General features: G+C 39.9%; 2 protein-coding genes across 5 annotated transcripts; one reads left to right on the top strand and one right to left on the bottom strand.

Annotated features, from left to right (window-relative positions):
• Positions 1-39: 39 nt before the first annotated feature.
• On the bottom strand, positions 40-9,882 carry fam135a (family with sequence similarity 135 member A). 4 transcript variants are annotated; one of them, XM_077613438.1, is made up of 22 exons: positions 9,776-9,882; positions 9,425-9,674; positions 8,345-8,452; positions 7,877-7,956; positions 7,647-7,786; positions 7,415-7,485; positions 7,132-7,305; positions 6,851-6,977; positions 6,564-6,717; positions 5,884-5,961; positions 5,477-5,526; positions 5,132-5,290; positions 4,934-5,007; positions 4,702-4,856; positions 2,799-4,587; positions 2,553-2,713; positions 2,258-2,349; positions 2,063-2,160; positions 1,652-1,803; positions 1,461-1,571; positions 1,261-1,374; positions 40-1,027 (listed from the first exon to the last, which is right to left on the bottom strand). In XM_077613438.1, exons 3-22 carry the CDS (start codon positions 8,419-8,421, stop codon positions 822-824), a joined length of 4,062 nt encoding a protein of 1,353 aa, XP_077469564.1. In that variant the 5' UTR covers positions 8,422-8,452; positions 9,425-9,674; positions 9,776-9,882; the 3' UTR covers positions 40-821. The 4 variants fall into 4 exon arrangements, with proteins under 4 accessions (XP_077469564.1, XP_077469562.1, XP_077469565.1 ...); XM_077613436.1 differs by having other exon boundaries at positions 9,429-9,674; XM_077613439.1 differs by lacking the exon at positions 5,884-5,961 and having other exon boundaries at positions 9,429-9,674.
• A 2,184-nt stretch (positions 9,883-12,066) lies between these two features.
• On the top strand, positions 12,067-22,646 carry col9a1b (collagen, type IX, alpha 1b). Its single transcript, XM_077613569.1, has 32 exons — positions 12,067-12,217; positions 12,895-12,948; positions 13,028-13,063; positions 13,181-13,243; positions 14,467-14,520; positions 14,819-14,854; positions 14,938-14,961; positions 15,029-15,082; positions 15,584-15,637; positions 15,712-15,744; positions 15,827-15,883; positions 16,033-16,086; positions 17,109-17,162; positions 17,253-17,306; positions 17,391-17,444; positions 17,662-17,715; positions 17,800-17,853; positions 17,936-17,989; positions 18,066-18,119; positions 18,314-18,358; positions 18,460-18,513; positions 18,605-18,658; positions 18,739-18,792; positions 19,699-19,770; positions 19,938-19,973; positions 20,058-20,102; positions 20,206-20,238; positions 20,318-20,464; positions 21,003-21,057; positions 21,803-21,991; positions 22,122-22,199; positions 22,274-22,646. The coding sequence occupies exons 1-32, from the start codon at positions 12,143-12,145 to the stop codon at positions 22,462-22,464; spliced, it is 2,025 nt and encodes a 674-aa protein (XP_077469695.1). The 5' UTR covers positions 12,067-12,142; the 3' UTR covers positions 22,465-22,646.
• Positions 22,647-22,881: the final 235 nt, after the last annotated feature.

Raw genomic sequence — 22,881 nt, 5'->3', positions numbered from 1 at the left:
AACACGTCTTAAGAACCCTCCAAGAGTATTAAACCGAAATAAAGTCTTACATGATCTATTTTAATGATAAAATTATATTTGAACATTTACTCATTAAACATTTTCCAAAATGCAAGCAATACTTTCCAGTTGACACGGTCGCTCAACATCACCAATCAAATATATACTTTGAATAAAACAGGCGATATAAAGCAAATGTGCTTTTGCTTAATGAGCATTAGTTATGTTATGCTGCAGCTTTATTTTCTCCGACACAATGCTGCAAAAAGGATTAAAAACATACATATATAAGCTTCAAAGTCTGCGCACATTACTATTTAAAATCCAGTCTTTTCTTTTAAAAAGGATGGAAAATAGTCAATACAAAAGCAACCTGTACAAATGACATTTCTGTACAAAAGCTAGCAAAATGTAATTGTGGTGCAAATGGTTGCAAAGTCTTTAAAAACTGGCGGAAAAGTTTCAAATGTTGACATTATGTATGTGCAGACTTGCCATTTTAACATTGTAGCAGCTCTATTTTCATTTCGACAGCTAAAATTAATTGAAAGAAGTAGAGTAACATCAATAAATAACATTAAAAAGGAAAAAAAAAACTTGGCAAAAACGTTACCCCACCCCAGACTTAAACAAAACATTGGCTGTAGAAAAATAAAAACATTCTCCATAAAAACTGTGAGTAGTGCGAAAGAGGAAAAGAAGTAATGATGTCATATTTAAAAGAAAATAGTAATTATTTGTAGTTAATGATGGTCACGGGGAAAAAAAAATCTGATGAAGTGAGGTATTAGCTCCAAATTCCCTTGCCCTCGTTCAAGGGTCTACTGAAAGAATTTGAGGGCGGCAACAAGGAAGAACTTCTCCAAAAAGATCTCGGAATCGAGTACAGCGATGTGGGCTGCACGACCGATGAGAGAATTGGCCGTGTTGGGAAGAGCATGGATGACATCATATCGGACGAGGTTACAGTCTTTGCTCTGAAGTACTGGCAGCAACAGATTTTCAATCATCTCGGCATATACGGGACCTTGTGATGTCATAGGAAATATAATGAAATAGTTTAAAAAAACGGAGGAGCTATCATTGTCCTTAGAATGCAGGCGTAAAACTGTAACGTTTGTACATTAATGATTCAAGAGTGACAATGAAAAGCTTCAAACTTCAGTTGCACGCTTATGTCGCTTGATTTTCTCTACTTTGAAGTAAAAAAAATCAGAAAGAGGAAAGAAGCGTGTCGTATTTGAAGTGGAATCATCTTACCAGTTTGTTTATCCTTTAATGCAGTTTTGCACATCTCTATCCGTGCTGAATGATAAGGGACGTAGCGATCCTGTAGTGATCCCACCAGAACTACATTTTTGAAAAACTCCAGACCTGCAGATGACAGATTAGTGGAGACATTATTACACATAAAAACTAGATAAGCAGGTGCTTATGAAAAAAAAATTGTAACCACAAACCAGATTTCTTGCTGAGTTTGTATAGAAATGTTTGTCGAGGATCCGAATGGTCACGGCAAGTCAGCTGAAGCAGAGACCCTGACTTCTTCCACTTTTGCATGAACCAAAGGCCTGAAAATGACAACTTATTTATCATAGCCTCCTAAATCCTATCAATGTCAACAGAATGTTTAAAATGGCATGTAGCCTACCCGTGTTCACCAGTGCTGAGCTGTTGTATAGTGTGCCCAAATGAGGTCCAGATAAGGAAAGAAAGGTGTGCAGCCTGCTCAGGTAACATTTAAACCTGGGCCTGGTCAGTACAGACCGGACTATCAGGTTCCCCAATGAGTGACCCACAAAACTGTAAGAAGAAAGAGAAGCTAAAGTATCATCGAATTCCTTCAATGAAAACAACACAAAGTAAACCAGAAGTGAAAACATTGCTTTTCCCAAAATAAAATCCTTCATTTTTTTAAATGACGCAGACGTGTGCTTGGGTATATAAATGTCTCAATAACACGTATACAAGCAAGCCTATGGCTGGGCCTGGTTCCTATGGCAACAAATACCACAACTCTTCCAATGATAGATTTCATGAAAATATAATGTATGTCACCTACCTTATTTTTGAGAGCGTGAGGTTGTAAATTTGAATGTACTGGACTATTTCATCCAACAGCCGGTCTGTCATTGACTCAAAGTCGGCAAAGGTATCACTCTGGGGAGAATAAGAGTACAGTGAAATCGATTGAAATTCTTACATGCATTATGGTAGCCCAAAAGATGAAAACCAAAAGACACAAAAAACCTGGTACCTGATTTCGCTCTGACATAAGGAAGTCAATACGAGCACCAGGGAGCCCAAGTTCCAAGTAAGTCTTCACTAATCTGAGATCTGCACTGTTGCCTGCAGCAAAGTGGGGGACAATATCATCACAATGGATGTACTATACTAAAAGATAATGGCATGAGTAAAAAAAACAGTCTGAAGTAGGCTTGGCTTTCCCCAAAAGAGATTTATCTATTTTGCTTTGTTTTATAACCAAACCATGCTAAGTAAATTTTCAGTATATAACCCAGGCCTTGTGCAAAAAATGTCAGTGTCTTTACCATCCAGACCATGCACGCAAACGATAAGGTGAATGCCCTCGTCACAACTTTCATCTTCTTCCAAGCTGAAGTACGGTACTGAGGATGCCAACTCTGGCACTTCGCTGTACAAGATGCCCGGTAATTTCAATTGCTTCATTTCTTCCTTAGCCTTGACGAACCTACAAAATGAATGAATATCATAGGTGAATCCTTGTTAATAATGCAACCAAAGCCCCTAATGTGAGAGATAAGATCACAACTCACTCTTTCTCCAGTGGTGTAGGAACACATTCATACCACTTGAGATTACAAGACGTTGAGGTAGATGGATAGCGCCTTCTTGCGCTCTGCCCAGTACTACCAGAGGCGGCGTTGGCGCAGACGGGAGCTTTGGATGAATCCTTCTTTTCGTGGCTGTCGCCGAGGCCGAGTTGCTCGAAAAGAATTGGCGTCTCCAGATCAGCTGTAGTGTTTTGCTCCTCATCGGTGACGCCATTGAGAAAAGCGTAGCCGTCTCCTTCCTCGTAGTAGCCATTCTCTATCATTTCATGTTCACTCCCATCCTCATCCTCCTCAATCTGAGGTCCTGTTTGGATTCCCAGAGTGATGGCAGAAGTTTCTAAAGGGCTGATCTCGGACGCGTCGGTGCTCGAAGTTGAGCCAAAATAATTTTCTACCATGCCTCGTTTCACCAGGTCAGTGCTACTCGTGGCGGAGTTACTTGAAGGGCACGCTGTTTGAGATCCTTTTACGGTCTCAAGACCAGAGGCCTCCTCCGGTCTCACGTCAGGATTATCAACATTGCTGGGTTCTACCTCCAATTGAAAACCAGATTTTAATCCCTGGGACTCCTGGGTCCCATCACCAGCGAGTTTGTTTGTGTGGTCTCCAGAAAACACAACCGTCTGCTCCTGTACCACAATCCCAGACCGTTTGCAAAATACGTCAGCCCCACTTGATCCCTTGGAGCCCCCTTCGCCCTCGTCGTCCGATGGCAAGGAGTTGATGGAAGTGAGCGACGACTGAACTCTATTGGCAACATGACTATCTTCTGGGTGAAGAACATCTAACTTACAGTGCTCTTGCAATCGACTTTGCTGTACAGGTCTGATTGCAGAACTGACTGTAGACTTCTCTGTCATAGTAGACTCAACCACACTGAGTCCTGGAACAGTCTGCGACCCTGAAACTAGTTGAGCTGCAAAGGAACTGGGCTCACTCTCAATGCCCGAGTCTGAGAGGCGGGAAGAGGCACTCGGGGCTGCTCCATCGGGCAGCCTGATACAATCACTTTTTACCTGCACTGAGACCAGACACGAATGCTGGCACTGTTGTGTTTTCTCCATCACGGACTGATTCGAGGAACATTCTGTCGGTGCAATTTCTAGAATACTGCTGTCAATAGTCCCATCGCTCTCCCCCGGCCTAAAAACTGTGACTTTGCCCCCTTGGTTTTTGAGAACTGGCTTAACTTCAATTTGCTTAGGTCCAGCAGAACACTGCGTTAGGGTTTGGAGACTATTGTCAACTTGGTCCTCGTTTTCGGTGCCTCTCTGAAGAGAAGTCGCCGTAGAAGTTCTATTGTCGTCAGAGACCGAATCAAGCACGCTCATTACAACGTGTGCTAAAGAGTCATCGGGGTTGGAGAAAGAAATATCACTATTCCTTAAGCAACTAATCGAGTCCACTTGCAAGACATCCTGGTCCTCTGAATTCAGGGGTGCCGCTCCTTCCTTGCACTTGGTGTTAGGATCAACAGCAAAAGGGGCTTTCAGGTTCTTATATCCCACCAGAACCACGGAGTCCTTGGAAGCTTGACTAATCAGCTTCTTGGAATTCTCAACCTTGGAATTTTTCTTCAATTTGACTGATTTTCCTTTGGATTTTGGTGGTGGTTCAAAGCTTTCTGTCCAGGATTTACTCCCAGAAGCAGCAGAATCAGGTGGAAGAAGACCGGTAACTGCAACGTAGTCCTTGGAAAGAGATTTATCCGATTTACTTGGCACTGCACCAGAACGTGTGTTGTGCACGCCCAGCCAGGGTCCATCACGATCTTCAAATCCGAACCATGTATGGAGACAGAACAAAAAAAAAACATTGGTCTGAAAACTATAAACGTGACCCTTTTCAAAACTTTCTCTAAACCAGAATGAATTGAAACACTGACCTTCAGTGACGGAATCTAAGTATCGATCTTCGAAAATGATTGGAAGGGAGTTGACGTCGCCGTCCAATTCTGCACATTCCACTGGAAGTGGAGGTAGAGCTAGAAAGTAGCTGGAACTCTTGATGGCATTCGTCATTTGCTGGTGACTATGAGCACTGATTGAAAGATGAAATTAAAACAACTCAATCGACACAACCATACGGTAACATTTTCACGGTGTGATGGCACATACTAGAGCTCCTGATATGCTAAAGCAGACTGTCTCGGATGTTGAAGACAGAAGAAAGCCTCGGCAAAGCGCCTCACCTGAAATAACAGCACAAATAAGACAAGATTAAGTATGCTTGTCCAACCACAAGGTATAGTTTTATAAAAATGAAATGACACTGTTTTTCAGGATGACGTCAAGTCTCGAGATGATTCAACTCACTCTTAGTGTGTGGTGTTCCCCAGCTAGAAGGGCTGCAACTTGCTCCTGCAGGGAAACAATCTCAAGAAACTGTCCCCAGAGAGCCATGAGGAGAGAGCACAGCTGGGCCAGGTTCATGTTAACCAGTTCTGCCAACTCATCAGGTGACTCTGCTTTTTGCTAGACAATTAAAGCCAGAAAGATTAACATCTTAATTCATACAGTGTCTTTATCAGATGATAAAACAGTTCAAACAAATACACGTACAAAATACTTGCATCCAAAAGGCTAACACATAAAAAAATATGTGATTTTAATTTAAAAGACTAGTATAACTAAGCATATAAATATGACTTAAGGTCTTACCTGCACTGTTTCGGATAACTCAGCAAGACGGGCTTCCAAGTCAAGTTTTTCTGTGAAGGGAACAAGGTTGTCCATATGACTTACTTTTGCAGTTCACTTAACAACGACAAATACGACCGAGCAAGACCAAACATGAGTGCGATGTTAGAGAGTACTGGTGTGAAAAAAGGTATTATATTTGTTCTCCGGGTCGATGATAAGAGAAAGTTGATTGTTAGAGAAGAAGTGGCGAAAACCAAGGTTGTTAAAGTGCACGGAGGCAGGAGGAAAAAAGATGGCAGCGATGCATCTGCTCAGTACTTTGTGGCATTTGGGAGTGTGCCAGTTTTGTACAAGAAAATTGGAGTGAAAAGGAAAAAGGAGAGAAAGGCAAGCTGATTGGAGGCGTGGTAAGGTTCAGGACATACCTATGTAGACGTGCCTTTGACTTCGAGGATAGGGTCTTCTTAGTACTCGCTCATATAGGACTTGCATGCTGGGCTTGGCTAGTAAGATTGCACATATAGGCATGTTTAACCTTTTAATTAATTTCTTCTGTTGGAATGGTTAGCATTTGTCCACTGGTGCAGATTAGTTTTAGTAGGCCATGGGCATAATCTTGATTTGTTTCGGGCATTTTAGGACTTGGATTTAGTGAATTGGGCTCAAAAAATGTATTCATTGCGTAATACTTCAACTACAGTGAAGAGAAAAATCCCCAAACCGTGAATATGAAATAGAACTTGTATGTAATGCATAAAAGAATAAAAATAAATCTATGCTTGAGATAAAACAGATACAGTAATCCCTCGATTATCGCAAATTCACGTTTTTTTCCCGCTATCCCAAAAAAATATATATACATATTTTTTCAAGTTTTTAAAAATGTGAAAATCCACGCTGAAACTTGTAAGCGGAAGCCACTCTTGCTACGAGGACTCAGCACTAAAAAAAGTTATAATCAGGTTGACCCTACTTTGTGATTTTTCTGATTAGGTCTGGTCTATATTAACTGCGATATTCCAGGGATTATCGGTATATAACGAAATGTAAGCACCGTATTACCACAATAAGGATTCCAAAAAGGATCAACATAGACATTGCATACCTAGCTCCATACGATGGGAGGACGGCAGGTCCTTTGTGAGATTGGTGAAGTAGTCAAAAAGGCCCTGGTAGGCATGTAGGAGAAGGGAGCACATGTTATGGTGAAGGCTGAGGGCATGCTGCACACACTGGTCAGATACCAGAAACGACCTGCCCTGAGGGATCAAGAGGGAGAACATAAAAGAGAAAACAACTTTTACCATTTGAACATTTTGTATTTATAGTACTATTGTCATTAAAAAAAACATTAAACATTGAATCCGTTTTGTATTGCGGGAAAAACCTTACATCTGGTGACACTTGTTTGACATAACTGCTGCCAAACACCACGTTCTCTAAAGGCGGGATGACCGAGTCCTTGGTTTGTGCCGGAGCGTTGCGATTCAACCACGTGTTCTTTACTGGCCGAGGAAAACTAGAGAACACGGTACACACAAATAAAGTAAGCATGCATGTTACAGAAAAGTGTGTACAAGTGCAGTACAGAATAGTAAAGGGTTTTGTCTTATTGACAAAGCACTAATGTGGTTGGACAAAATAGCAAAATCATCAATACGTATTGGTTGTACCTGATGAGTGGTTGATGTAGTGCCACGAGAGAAGCATGAATGGCTACAGAAATGACAGAAAGGTGGAAGTAGTCGAACATGACATTGATGTGCTGGTGGATGCCTCGCTGAAGGCTTAAGTGCAAACGAAGTGTGCGGTTGCTTATACTCTGTAAAGAGCTTGGGTCGTCTGGTCTGTGGATAGGAAAGAAGATGGAGAGTAGGTCATTCATTAGCTTATTTACAAGCAAATAAGACCATATTGCTAATACTATTACGGGGTGAGAAATGTCACAACACTTACGAGTAATCACCATCAGTAAAATACAGATCTAAGGTGAGCTGGAAATCCATGTCGCAGAGAGATTCTTCCACCTGTTAGAGAGCAATTTGAAGCAGGTTAAATGTATAAAAAATAAAACGGGTTTATGGCGCCTTTAAAGGACATATGGAGGGAATAAAATATGTATTGAAAAACAGATGCTCGTGTTGTAAGGCTAGAGTAAAACAACAACAACAAAAATAATAACAGCAACCTTTTTTTCATCCAGAAGCATCATGACTTTAAAGACGAGAACATCATTCACAACAACCTCTTCATTCTTGTACAGAATTTGAAACGTTTTGCTGGAGATGACGTCATCTTGGACTAACGCGGGAAATGCAAGATCAGAACCTAGACAAAGAAACAAATGCGTAAGATGATATCATGAAAATATAACTATGTCCATTAAAACACATTGAACATCCCCATCATTTCATTTACTGCTTGGATGAAGAAGACTGGCTTCAATTTTGTGCGGGACCCGAGGTGGAATCTTCATACAAGCACGGATCTGGTAGAACCTAAAAAAAATAGAAGGTGATATGAGATACACTGTATGTTTGTATGGTATCTAGCGTCACTTGTACAAGAATAAACTAGCCCTGTCGTCCAGTGGCTTAATTTGTAAAATGACACTAAACCCTTCCTGAATAAATCATGATCACTTTCTTTTTGGAGTTACTCATGTAGTAAAGCTGAGCTCTTGAAGTAATGATGAGCTCAGGTCAGGTTTCATTTTGTTTCACCAGAGTGAAGCACTACAATCAAGTACATTTTAACTAGAACATTTTCAAGTTTTATTGCACAAAATTGAAATCTGAAAAGAGATGGAGATTGCTCCTAGCTATTTTAAATGTGAACGAACACACGAGAGATGTGATTGAAGTGTTGTTATAATTGTAAACTTACCCTCTTTGGAACAGGTCCACATTGTAAAACTTGTGGAGCTCCACTGAGAACTCCACCGTGGCCTGAATTTCAGTCATCCTGATCTCTAAATCCTCACATCATCTGGGCCTGGTAAAAAATAATAATAATAAAACCGAGGACATCAGCGGTTGTTAAAGAGGAAAGCAAGAATAAAAGTCCTTTTCTGCAACATTAAAAAGAACACAACAATATGTTGATGTAACCAATAACTTAATCCTGAAAAACACAACTTTTGTTGTTTTTACATATTTCTGATTATGGATTCCAAAACCTGTCTTTATAATACCATGTGTTTTAACTACAGAATCATGTTTTGTTAAAAAAATATTGCCATATGAATAATAATAAAAGAAACTTGCATGATAGCAATGTTTATTTATTATTACTTTTAAAAGGATACGTTCACTTGTCTTATTACAAAGTAAGTAAACATAAATTTGATCAATTATAAAGCATTTATTTTGCTTAAACAATCTGCATTTTAAACGTGATTAGGAATTATGAATTTTGCACACATTATACCACAACTATTAATGTATAAGATCGACAAGGCCCATCTAAATATGGATGAATTTGCTGATCTTGTGTATTTTTAAATAAGATCCTACAATAAGGGAAACCCCTAGCGAAAGTAGGACACTTAGTAAAAATAGCCCTCCTCTCGAAGTAAACTTCACATTCGGCTTAGTCCATGTAAAACGGCCCAAAACAGATTCAAGTCGATTTCATCAAACTGAACATTGGCATCAAAACACGACAAATTGTGGTCGCATCACTATTCGGAATTGTTAATGTGATACTGTTTCCGAACTGGTGGAAAAATAATCTCAGCAATGGTATTTTAACAGTTTCAAGAGGGGAGGGACTCTTGCTCAAAAATGCATTTATGGGCCCAAAAACAAATTAAGTGGGCTAAACAAACCAAAACACAACAGCGTATAGGAACATCAAACATTACTTAGCGGAGTAACCTGGACGATATTCACTAACATTGCACTGACAAGTATAGCTGTATAATAGCTAACAGGCTAACATTAGCCTAAAATGCTAACAACTCACCCACCATTGGAATGGCAAGCTAACATCAGCTAGCTAACCGACGTAGTCCTGCCCTACGATATTTCCTTCCTCCTTCAGATCCGGACGGAAAAGCTTTCCTAGTTGTTCAGTGGCTCGTCCGCATACTGACAATGAGATAGACGATGACCGCGCATTAAATGGCCATTTATTCTTCAAAATGCGGGTAGTTGCAGCTCAATCTGAGCGTCTGACAGGAGCGTCACCAAAAGCCTATTTACGAGCGGTCGTTCTGCGCACACACAAGACAAGCGCAGTTGAAACCACACTCGATTCGGAACACAAGTTACAGTAATAATAGTAACAACATCAAAAACAATAATCTCATCTCACTTTCTGAACCGCTTTATCCTCACTATGATCGCGGGGGTGCTGGAGCCTATCCCGGCTGACTTGGGGCCAGAGGCGGGGCCCACCTTGAATTGGGCGGCCAGCCAATTGCAGGGCACAAGGAGACAAACAACCATTCACACTCACATTCATACCTAGGGGCAATTTAGAGTGTCCAAACAGCCTACCATAAATGTCTTTGAAATGTGGGAGTACCTGGAGAAAACCCACGTAAACCCATGAAGAACATGCAAACTCTGCACAGGTGGACCGACCTGGATTTGAACCCAGGTCCCCCACTGTGAGGCCAACCCGCTAACCACTTGCTCCACTGGGCCGCCCTAACATCAATAATATATTTATATAATATGCCAATTTACAATTAATTGATATTTCTGATTGATTGGAAATGGCAAAATGACCAAACCTATTCCAAGGACACTTAAAAAGTGTTGATCTTGAATCAAATTGCTCCACAGTCCCTCTACTGTTGCCACAAAACAGCAAATGCATTGCCATAACATCAACTAAACGACAAAAAGGAACAGACTTTTTTTTCCTTCCAAATTGCAATAGTACAACCAAAAACGGCCCTTGCCAAGAATGATCATGATTTGCTGCATTACACATTCAGTCAACCAATCTCATGAAAAGCCAACATTTTTGGCTCCCGGCCCACTTTGCGAAACTCTGAGAATGTTGAGTTCTCACCGAGAAAGTATTGACTCACACCCAACAAGTAAAGGTACAAAGACAAGCCTGTTTCCAGTACTTGAGCTTTCTTCCTCCTGCACTGGGACTCAAGTCCCTCTAAATTAGTGCTCTCTTCTGCAGAAGAAAGCCAGAAGAATCAGCATAACTGAACAAACTATGACACGAGTAGAGTCAAAATTGAACCATGATACAAAAATGCAATAATTATTCAAGCTTCTGGGGTTGTCGTCTTTGTCTTTCTCTCCCACACACCAAGTTGCCACTCATTAACAGCAACATGTGAATTGAATACCAAAGAGGGGTGTTTTCCAGGTCGGTAATAAAGGAAAATAAAATAAAAACATTTTAAAAAAATCTGCAAGAAAACTTGTTTGTACTTCATATTTTCACTCTAGCAAAAGCATAATTAATAAATAGATACATCAATAAATAATGCTCATCCGTGCAAATATGCATGCATAAATGAACAGCATGCCTCTTAACTGTAATGCTAAAATGTTCAAAAACTGACAATTTCTTTGGAGGTTAAAGGAAGCAAAATCCAAACCAAAAAGATGATCACGCTGATTGCAAGTGTTCAAAAGTAATCGACAAATATCTGAAGGTATTTTCCTGACAACTGAGGCTATTCCTCCAATCACATTATATATATATTGTACCTACTTTTTCTTTCAAATAATAAACCATGCCTTTTAAAATCAACTTTGGTGCTGTGGGAAATTCCTGCTGTCACTCGTGTTGTTGTTTTTTTGTAACAGCGTCACCTACGGGTAAAAATGTAAACTACTACAACAGCATTTAACCCTGTCCATGGTGCTGAACATTGAAGTTCAATAGACCATAAAAATACGATGGCTGACAATGATTCTTTCAAAAATATTTCTATACTTTACGTCATCTTAACAAGACTAAAATAACTGAATGTTCATTACTCAACTTTGCTTTTCAATTCAAGATGTTTCAGATTTATGAATAATTATGTTAAAATAGTTATAATAGGTTTTAAGAGAAAAACATGAATAATGATAATAGCAATAATAATAAACCTAATCTGTAAAAAGTCTTGGATCCCTTTTACACAGGATTATAAATCACCAACCTTTTTTAAAATTAAGAGATACTTGTTGAGAATAAATCAATGCAAAGAGCTACGGAATAACGTTAGGGCCAGTTTATAAAAAAAAAGATTACAGCAAAACTCGAAATTTGAAACACCTAGCATTTAAATAGCTTTAAAAGAAACACAAACAGTGTCATCTGCTGGACATAAAGAAAACTTCCGTGTTGCTTTTCACATTACTATAGTACCACTGTGAAGTATCTTTGGTAGTACAGCTGTATTTATCTACTGCTACTAACATTCTTAATGATAATATTAATAGGAATAATAAACATGTTCAATATTTATTTCCCTGGGTTTTATTATGATACATAATTGCTTTCTGACCCCTCCCCTTTGTTTAACCTCCTTTCATCTGGCACCCCACGAATAAACATGAGCTTTATGAATATGTATTATCTTGGGATGGACACTGGACCCCGGAGGGCTTCTCGATAGCAGAGAGGGTCCAGTTGGGTTGTTTTGTCTGGGGCTTCTTGTATCCCAGCAAATCCCATAGAAAAGGGACTTACTTTTTTTTGGGCCCTTGGAGTATCATGGCTCGAGTCCCTGGCTATCGAGGGTCTCTCGTGGGGCTGCTCCTGCACTTTGTTCTACTTTGCTCGGCTCAAGTAAGTCTTATGCATGCCCCCCTTTTCCACTGTCTTTGTTTAACTCGCGAGACCGATGTGCAAAAAAGCAGGTGAGGGCTTTTCTAGGCACTGTTCTGAAATTATTTCACATTTAAGATTGTATTTATTTATCCTGTGCCCAAATTCCTTTAGTGAGTTCGGAAAAAAAAAGTTCAACATTGTTTGATGCACTAAATAATGAGTCATTTCACTCGCAAAGGTTCATTTAATCGTTTACATTTGTGTCTATTATGACTTGATGGAGGCGTTACTGTAAAAAAATATTTGTGATAATGTTATTCAATTATTTGACAAAATGTAATCATTACCTTATCATTAATTTGTTTCCTTTTTCTTGGTTGATTAGTAGTAGGAAATCAAGATCTAACGTAGTCAAAAACAGTCAGCGTATGCAAAATAAAATGCATTGACAAATCCTAAACTTCCATATGATATAAATTAAATAGAATGTCCTAAAATCTAAAATTATTATCATTATCCCTAATTATATTGAGCGATATATCTGAAATGGGTTGAGTGTGGACCTGTTTCAACGTGTCTCATTTATTTTTACATGGCTGAATGAAATGCATTAAAAAAAATGTTCTCTATATTTCTCTATATTTTCAAATGTAAAATGTTTCTTATTTTGGGTAATGTCTATTTTCTTTGCTTAGAGGGGCCCCGGACCTGCAGGACCGGCAGGTGTACCAGGAATTGATGGAATTGATGTGAGTCTCCAAGTGTAATAATATTAATCCTACTCCATTTTGCTATAATGGTATGTCAATAATATCTAATTATTTTCAGGGGGACAGGGGATCCGATGGCCCAGCTGGTTTTGCTGTAAATATATTTATTTTTAAAGTTCCATTTAAACTTTTTTTTCCTTTCAAATTATTATTATTTCTTTTTATTATAGGTCTTTTTTTCTAAGTTATTGTGTGAAAATGTCATTTACAGGGACCTGATGGAGACACTGGTAAAATGGGATCGTCTGGAATACCCGGAATTCCTGGAAATGATGTTAGTCTTTTTTTATGTTTGTTGATACTATGGTTTTCGTATTGATTGTCCAAAATCTTTTTTGTTTCTGCATTACTGTAATTTTTAGGTGGATCTGTAAAAACCTCACTTTGCTCAGCATATATTTTGTATTGACATTAAGCATTGGAGAAATCAGTTTAAGGAGACAGTATAAGGATTGATATTTGATACTTAGAAGTTAACATTTTTTTAAAACGATTACGGCAATGTGAGCATGTTGTGTAAAAGTCTTGGACACGATTTTATTGGATGTTTTAGAAATGAAATAATGATAATGCATTTAAAAAATAATTATTTATATTTTAGAATTTTGTCTTGATACACCTAATTCTATATTTAAATGTCCCACCAAGCCATTTGTGACTGTTTACCCAATATTAAGGAATAATATAATTAAATTATTACAAATATAATTTACAAATTTAAACTATTAAAAAAATTACAAATTTAAACTATAACAAAATAATTTACATATTTAAACTATTCAAAATAATTTACAAATTTAAACTATAAAAAATAATTTATAAATTTAAATAATAAATTGCTCAACCATATAAAGTTATTAGAACTTTCCCATCAAACAGAATATTGGAGTGCAAGAATATTTAACGTCGGCTATTTCACATTTTAGTGGAGTGAAAACACACAACAGAAAATAATTGATATGTGATTAAAATCCTACGTTGCATTTTACACCTTTTTATGAGACATGTTAAGGAATGCATTGATTGACTGGATTCAAAATGATGACAGTTTGAAAACAAAAGCGTCTTTGTAATCCAGACGCAGCGGTTAGGTTCCCAGTGAGAATCCACAAAGCAGTGTGGAATGACTCCTTGTTTGAAATGAGCCAAAGGAATGCTGCTCTCTGCTGCGCCAAGTCTAAATGCCTTGCCCTCTTGACCTAATACTGACTTCTTCCTCTTTGAAACAATCCTCCCCATGAGCATCTTTAAGTTTCTTACAATCACAGTTAACAAAGAGATTAAATGAAATTCTTGAAACCACACCAGTAGGAGGTGGTTCATCGCTTTTTACATTTTTTTTTATCAAGGCTCCTCCCACAAGGTGAAAGTGATGATGTAACATTACCTGGGATTAACGCCACACATGAAAATCTTGCCGTAGGAAAGGCACTGCCTCGTTTAACAAATAAATGGCAACCTTTGAGCTAATCCTGACTGAACGCGCTCTCCCCGCAGGGTTTGACCGGTCGTATCGGAGAGCCCGGGCCTGACGGTCCCCGTGGACAGAAAGTAAGTGACTAATGAGCCCCTCACCTCCGAGACGGCCCGGGAAACGGTGCCAAGCTGCTGTCTGCTCTTTTGGCATTCTTTGCATAAATTCCTCCTGACAAATGAGACCTAATCCTGCAAGTCCACTGTGTAATCTCCGTGGGGAGACAAAGGCTGGCATCACTCCTCATTAGTGCAAACATCGCTGGGTCAAGTGTGCCTGGCCGACCCAGTCATGTGATCACTATTTAGTTACTCCCATAGATCAGAGGGTTGGAATCTATCTATTCAATTGATATGGACTTGTTTGTCTCTATAGGGTGAACCCGGAACAGTTGGACCTCGTGGAATGGCTGTGAGTTAAACATCGGAGCTGAATTGTGCGTGTCTGTCAAACAACGTTAACATTCGTACCTCGGTATATGTCTGTCTCCACAGGGCGTCGGGCCAGATGGACCCCCTGTAAGTTCTTTACTTATTCATTTTGCATTTGTTCCTGGCATGAAAACAAATGGCATCTTTATGACAGGGACCACCTGGGCCAGGAGGGCTTCCGGGCTCACTGGGGAAAACAGGACCACCTGTAAGTACACAATGGGGTTTTAGCTCAAATATTTATACCTCGAAAAGTGAAGGTCAGTCCATTTTAACCTAAAACGGACTGTTTTTTTCATTTAAAAATCTCTTTATAGACCTCAAACAGGTAATGTCAACAATAGATTTACTAATTCTATATATTGGAATCATGATACTGTACTTCAGTTCCAATCATGACATATTTATATCGTATGTGAACTCTTTGAATTATTTTGCTGACCATATTGTCATTTTATTTGTACTTTCATTTCTTAGCAAGACTTTCTGGATGTATGAGTTTATTTTTAAAATATACTGCTAGTTTACCTTTAATTTTCACTTGGCCATATATTGTGATTATTGTTTCTACTATTTTATTTCCATCCTCATTAGATTAAAAAAATACAAAACACAGGAGAAAGAAGAATAATATGTGGAACCAGGACAAAAATAAGATCAATGTTTAACCACTTATAATAATCTATTTTTGTGCCATTGCTGACCACAGGGCCCACTGGGTGTGAGGGGGCCACAAGGACCCCGAGGACCAACAGGCCCTCGAGTACGTGACAGATTTTAAATTATCACTTTTTTTAGTGTCTTCTAAACCTAAAATATATTTTCTATCTATTACAGGGTGCCACAGGAATGCTCGGAAGCGCCGACCTGGTAAAATCAATCAAAACGAAAGGGAATACATTCCATTTTTTGGAACACGTACTAAATTACCGAGTTTTCTCCTTCTGTTTAGTGTCCCAATTCTTGTCCACCAGGCACCACTGGACACCCTGGCCTTCCCGGCATGAAGGTGATTTAAAGAATTCTGTGTGCACTATTGCACTCGAGCACTATGATCTCAATTATTTTGGGATTATAACAAAACGACCAGCCTCTCCTGGTTCTTATCCACATTCTCATAAGCACATTTCAATGGTCTTCTCTTATTTATTCAACCAGGGCCATAAAGGTGTTAAAGGTGAAGCAGGAGAACCTGGCAAACAAGGACATAAGGTAGACGAAAAGATCCATATTATATGCAAGTTTCGAATTTGGCACTAAAGTGTAACACGCATCCTACAACATTCTTATACAGATTGCGTCTGAAACCTCCACGTGAGGAAAACATTTTTTTTGTGCTGCTTTTGGACAACAAGAGGCCAGACACGCTTATGAAATGCCTCTGATACCTTGCAAAATAGCCAATGTGATTTATTTAAAAGGATGTTTTAGCAGCCTTTTCCCCTCTAATGTGTTCATACACTATATAAATGGAAATGAGGCCATCTCTCTACGTGCTGGATATCATTCACCATCAGTCTCACAATGATTTTGTCTGTTACTGACAAAAGAGGAGCCATTTTTTGGACTTTTTGCCTATTCTTTTCATAGACGTTGATAAATGTGGGACCACTTTTTGATAGGACAAATAGATTCTATCATGTTCAAGCTCACAAAAAGCTTCACTGACTGTATAAATGTTCCATTCATGTATAGCTGGAGGCCCATGAGAATGCATTAACTCCAATTTATTGAAGCAAGAAGATAAAATTGATTGTGTACTCTTTGTGGAGTTGCTATTAGAAGAATATAAATGTGTTTTTTTCCATCAGACGAACAGAATTAATTATCTGCATCCTAAGATGACTTGTTTCATGACGTACACTCGTTTGTTGTCGTGCAAGGTTTCATTATCCGCCCCGTGTTGTTTACTCCTCCCGATAGCCACTTCTATTACCCGTAATTAAAAGAACAAATTGCCTTTTTAATGACACAAATTCTGTGACGCACGAAACCCCCAAAGACTTTCTTGTGGATCTAATGCATCGTCAGCACATTATTTATTTGTAATCAGCAAGGCGGCGCAACAAATTAGAATTAAATCATCGGCTTTAAAAAATTAAAACCGGAATTACTTCTTGTTTTCCAATTAACAAAAATCTACGATTTTGGTGCAACTGGGGGTACCATGACATGTGTAACTTATTTTTAGGGGGTGCTAATTCTCATGTCTGTGTTGTTGTGTTTGCTCTTAGGGAGAGGAGGGGGAGCAAGGAGGTCAAGGGGAGGTCGGCGTGCAAGGCCCGACGGTGAGATTGACTATTTGTGTCGCTTTGGGTCTGTGTGGTGGTCCCGCTTGCTTTTATTCCGCTGACCTGTTATCTCGTGTGTTGTTTTAGGGGTCCCAGGGGATCCGCGGAGCCTCGGGAATGATGGGCTCTAAGGGAGAGATGGTTGGTGTTTTTTTTTTTAATCTCCCTGCATTATTTATTCATTCAAATTGAAATGTTTAACCCTTACCGTTTGGTGTCTGACAGGGGGCTCGAGGTCTAGATGGAGATCCAGGTCCTCAAGGTGTTGCCGGGGCAACTGTAAGAGCTGCAAAAAAAAAACAAAATATGGACAGAAATAATGCTGCAATAACCCTATCCTGATTTCTAATGTCACACAATGGGATTACAATTGAATGACTTTCACCTCAATAGCATCAATAATAGCAAAATGGAATGACTGCATTACAGTCATGCTAAAAAAATTGGCATTACTTTTGCTCGTATTTGTATGAACATGGATATACTATGATTTCAGGGTGACCAAGGCCAACGGGGTGTGATGGGTGAGCCCGGCCCTCAAGGGGAAGCGGTAGGTTGACACATTGGTAGTGTATGTGCGGTCTACATAATAAATGTTTATTCGAACAATCTTACATTAGGTTTTATTGTTCAGGGCTCACAAGGGTCAAGAGGCATCACCGGGTTGCCAGGTCCCAAAGGAGACGCTGTGAGTAGGGTTATTGTTTCAAATGGGATGAAAATGTTCAGTTTTTGTTGTTGTTTTTGTCTTATTTTATTATTCATATCAGGGTTTACCAGGTGTAGATGGCCGTGAGGGTATTCCAGGCTTGCCCGGAACAAAGGTAGTATCCCATTTATTGTGTGTATGACTGTTACGGGTTCCAATTGGATCTTCCTGATGTTGTATTTTCCATCCAGGGAGGGGTCGGAAAGCCTGGACTTTCTGGAGAGGTTGGCCCTCAGGGGCTTCCTGTAAGTAAGACCCCAAAACGGAACACCACATGCAGTGATTATGATGTCAAATTCTCCTTCAATGGATCTGTGCATGAATATATATTTATAAAGAAATATCAACATTATACAAAAACATTAAAACCGATTATTTGGATCAGTCCCTCAGACAAATATACTACTTAATCCATTTTAATTGCTTTGGTGTCTTTTAGGGTTTGCCTGGAACGCCCGGAGCAAAAGGACTGAGTGGCTCAAAGGTCGGTTGTTTGATTCGTGATTAAATATCAACGGTTTTGGATTGCATTGTCATTTGAAAGGAAATGGTCACAATTGGATTGTTGTTTTTTTCGTGCTCTAGGGAGATGGTGGTCAAACAGGCTTTCCGGGAACAATCGGTTCAGCTGGGAAAATGGTAAAGGATGCCAATTCATTATCCAACCAGACTTGTTTATATTGACCAGACGTAAACAAAGGGAAAACAATATTGACCTATTTTTCTTCAGGGCGAGCGTGGGGAACAAGGTGAGATTGGAGACGTTGGACCAATCGGTGAACCTGTGAGTATCTTGCTGACAATTGAATGATTTTAATTAAATTCAAGTCATTCATTATTGCTAATCCTCCTCTACACTTGCAGGGCGAATTAGGAGTACAAGGCCCGTTGGGTCCAGCTGGCAAGCCTGGTTCCAGGGTAAGATATTGGCTGACCACTGAATATTCATTTCATTTCCTGTACACTGTACTTTTATTCAAACCACTTAAAGGCTACTTATGCATATTTAGTTCATTGTAATCCATTTGATTTAACGCAGTGCGGTGCCACTGGGACTATTATGTCCTTCATATAGATTGAATTTTCTTTGTTTTTTTACGGAGAATGTCAAGGGATAACAAATGAGGAAATTAAAAAGGTATTTGGTGAGCTCGATGTGTTGCTTTTGAAGATACCGCTGCATTTAAACAAACAGACTAAGAAGGTTTGTTCTGCTGTTGCTTCCCAGTAGATTTTGGCATAATCAAGTGGATCTCACATGAGGTCTACGTTTACTTTGAGGGGAGTTTCAGCTGAAAGGGACCACTGTTCCTCTGAAATTCCTCACAGTGGCGCAGAGATCAAGTAGAAGACAAACTAAAGATAGGCTGCAGTGCTTACTAGCTAAAAGTTCACAATTTTTTTAGGCACCACACGATTCTTTAAATAACCAAAACATACGATATGCCATTTCAATTGTTTGCTCATTTGTCATCTTATCATATAATATAATATGTATAAAATGCGTACAGGTGAAGTGGTTTTTCAGATCAGATTGGGTTAATGTGTTATGTTAAGCACGTTTTGGGAAGACACAATGTGTTATGTTAAGCACGTTTTGGGAAGACACAATGTGTTATGTTAAGCACGTTTTGGGAAGACACTGTGTTATGTTAAGCACGTTTTGGGAAGACAATGTGTTATGTTAAGCACGTTTTGGGAAGACACAAAGACATTTTTTTTTGTTAGGAAATAGCAAGTATTGTATGCCCAGTATTTCTTGAAATATATACATACGTATAGAAATAAGAAAATCCAAAATACATGTTTGTGGATTTGTGGCAGGGACCCAAAGGTGACCCCGGTCTTCCTGGTGTTCCGGGCGCTCCTGGCGTTCCTGGAATAAAAGGTGAAAGGGTAAGGAAATAAATCAATTTTGTTGAAAAGACAATTGTTTGTAGAAATATTCATGCTTTGGATAATGACTTATCCCCACTGAGCTTCCAGTGCGCACACTCCAAGACACCTGCATGCAAAAGCACACCCACACTTGCAGGAAAGATCATTTATCTTGTTGATTGCAGGGCGAACGGGGAGAAGGGGGACCCAAGGGAGAGCAGGTAGCAAACACTGATACGAAATGATTATTTCCCATATGAGCTGTAATGATACTTAATCCTAAAAATGATTTCCTATTTTTTCAGGGTCCACAAGGTGATGAAGGCAACCCCGGAGAGAAAGGAGACAATGTCAGTTCTTATGCATATATGAACACTTTCTCTTCAGTGCAAAAAGAAAATAGAAAATATGATGAATATAACATTTTCGGATGTTGTATCACTTGTTTTGAAGGGTGACTCTGGTGAAGATGGTGCAAAGGGAGAGGTGCGTGTCACATTGGGGTTTTACTCTATTCGCAAAGAATTGCTTAGTCTATCGGTCCGGCTGTGTATTTTGTTTCCAGACTGGAAATCCCGGTGAACCTGGTAGGAGAGGACCAGAGGGAACTCGAGGCCAGTCTGGAGTTGAGGGTCCGTCTGGCACACCTGGACCACGGGGCATGCAGGGGAACAGAGGTCCACCTGGAGTCAGAGGAACACAAGGCCCCGCGGTAGGAATCGAAATAGAAATCTTGGAAAATGGATGATCTCAATCAGAATATCATGGAAAAATTAGTAACAATGCCAATTTTCCCGTGCAATTCACCTTCAGTTTTTAAAGTTTAACATGGGTTTTGAGCTCCATTCTATCACATGATAGGTTAGGTTAGAACTTTATTTCATCCCGTATTCGCAAAATGTCTTGGTTGCAGTAGCAAGACACACAAGACATTGTAGACCTAGGTAAAAAACTAAATATCAAAATGCAATAAAAAAAGACAGAAAAGCAGCAAAAACACAAAACAAGCAAGAGCGGACGGGGCTACCGCTAACGGCTGCCACTTGAGCGGCGCCATCTTGGTTGCAGTAGCAAAAACTAATACAGACACAAGAAAAGACGTTGTAGAGTTGGATAAAACTTGTTAAAATACCTAAAATTTCTATGGAGAGATCAAAGACAGCCACCTATTTCCTTCGTCCAAAAATCTTAGGATAGTGTCAAAAAGTTTTTTGATTCCTGGAAAGACTCCATTTTTGTTTGTGTTTCAGGGTAAAGAGCCAAGCGACCAGCACATCAAGCAGGTCTGCATGCGAGTCATGCAAGGTAAGAAGTGCTGAAACCAGTCATTAGACACCTCCGTTAATTGCTAGAATCTGTCTCAATGTCCGCTACACACCAACATACCTCGTTTAAGTAACCCTGGCCCTTGGGACTCATCGATTGGGACATCTACTCAATACTTGGCGGTTGACAAACAGGACAGAGAAAACCTCACAAGGAAAACATGGAATAAGCTTCAGACTCGGTTTACTAGAAGGATGAAAGATCTCCTTGTTGCAGAGAAAGACACAACCTCTGTTCTTTTTATCCTTTTGCTCTTGTGTCTTCTAAACTCATCTCCGAGAGTCATTACTTTTTTATTGGCGCGCCGCTGAAAAATTAATTACACCTCCTGCAGACCTCCACTCCTCCGCTTAGGGCAAAATCGTCAGTGCTGGCTAAGGCCATGTCTAAAAGGAGCAGGCGGGATGGATGAATTTTCAGCAAGGGCCAAAGACCTCTAAAATATCAGGCAGGACTCACAGGAAATTCATCTTTTGGACCTGAGCGTACATTTTCTATGTCTTATTGCCGTTCTAAAATGTACCGTCTCTTCTCGGTCAAATTTATTGAGGACTTTGTTGAAATTCAAGCGATGTTTGAGGGCTATTCATGACTTTTTTAGTTTCACCAGTTACTGCTTCACTCTGAATTGAACTTACAAGCTTCTCTAACTCCTAGCATAGCATTTGAACATGTCACGTACGCCGTGTGTCAAGTATTTCCATCTTCGTTTTGGCTTCTGTAGAGCAACTGGCCCAATTGGCTGCAAGTTTGAGAAGACCAGAGTCGGGGGCTGTGGGCTTACCTGGCAAACCCGGACCTCCGGGCCCTCCTGGTGCTCCGGGAGACAATGGCCTCCCAGGACAGGGAGGGGCAAGAGGACTTCCTGGACTTAAAGGACCACCAGGACAACTTGGGACTAAGGGACACAAAGGTAACAAAAGTGCATCATTAAATAATTAATACATAGAGCATGATGTCAAATGGCGAATGCTGCTAAATGACTGAAAGCGACAAAAAACTATTTTCCCACTCTGACCTGATGCATATTTTATCGATGGCAGGTGAAATGGGCGACAGGGGCTCCCGGGGACCCACGGTGCGGGGATCCAAAGGCCAGCAAGGACCTCCTGGACTCCCCGGTGAGTCAATGTTTTTGGTTTTTGCGATTCTAGTAAATATGAAATGCTCATAAGAGAAACGTGTTCACTGGCAGGCGAGGGTGGCAAACCTGGCTACGGTCAGGATGGTCGTGACGGCCAGAGGGGGCCTCCTGGCCTTCCTGGACAGCCCGGCGTACCGGGACCACCCGGTTCGGCTGGTCCTAACGGTTACTGCGACCCGTCTTCGTGCAACCTGTCGGCGGGCGCTCAGCGTACAGATGTTAAGGGACCTGCGGTGAACTAAAAGCCACTCTGGGAGAGACAGAAAGAGACTATTGGATTAAAACATATTTCATCGCAGGGGTTTGTGGTGCCATCCCTCCATTAACCTCTCGTTTTGTCTTGTCAAGATCCACCAATAGGAGCGTACCTCCACGAGAACAACCAATTTTTATACATTCCCAAAATCGACAATGTTTTTTTCTTTCCACCCAGCAATGTTTTCATCTTCCCAGCAAGTTGTTTCAATTGTTTATTCCAATTTCCTTTTGTTGTACACTGATTCCCCCTCTACAAGAAAAGAAAAGATACTCCATTTCCCCCCAAAAATATGTCAATCACCCCGAATAAATCCGGACCAGGAAGTGCCTGTTTGTGACATATGTCAAATTATTTTTAATTTTTGACGGTGTCCACGAGTCATAAAGTATTTACAGTTGAA

The sequence above is a fragment of the Stigmatopora argus genome, chromosome 11, assembly GCF_051989625.1.
Source record: "Stigmatopora argus isolate UIUO_Sarg chromosome 11, RoL_Sarg_1.0, whole genome shotgun sequence".
NCBI classification, from domain to species: domain Eukaryota; kingdom Metazoa; phylum Chordata; class Actinopteri; order Syngnathiformes; family Syngnathidae; genus Stigmatopora; species Stigmatopora argus.
The sequence above is the reverse complement of the archived record's forward strand: the minus strand, read 5'-3'. Positions and strand labels throughout refer to the sequence as shown.

What these genes read in the sequence shown, in the direction of transcription:
- fam135a (XM_077613438.1), bottom strand. Translation starts at nt 8,421, where the DNA reads ATGACTGAAATTCAGGCCACGGTGGAGTTCTCAGTGGAGCTCCACAAG. An exon ending in TGCTTCTGGATGAAAAAAAG is followed by an intron (nt 7,486 to 7,646) that starts GTTGCTGTTATT and finishes GCTCTCTAACAG; the next exon opens with GTGGAAGAATCTCTCTGCGA. An exon ending in CTCAGCACTGGTGAACACGG is followed by an intron (nt 1,572 to 1,651) that starts GTAGGCTACATG and finishes TGTCATTTTCAG; the next exon opens with GCCTTTGGTTCATGCAAAAG.
- col9a1b (XM_077613569.1), top strand. Translation starts at nt 12,143, where the DNA reads ATGGCTCGAGTCCCTGGCTATCGAGGGTCTCTCGTGGGGCTGCTCCTG. An exon ending in CTGGCAAACAAGGACATAAG is followed by an intron (nt 16,087 to 17,108) that starts GTAGACGAAAAG and finishes GTTTGCTCTTAG; the next exon opens with GGAGAGGAGGGGGAGCAAGG. An exon ending in CAGGTCCCAAAGGAGACGCT is followed by an intron (nt 17,854 to 17,935) that starts GTGAGTAGGGTT and finishes TATTCATATCAG; the next exon opens with GGTTTACCAGGTGTAGATGG.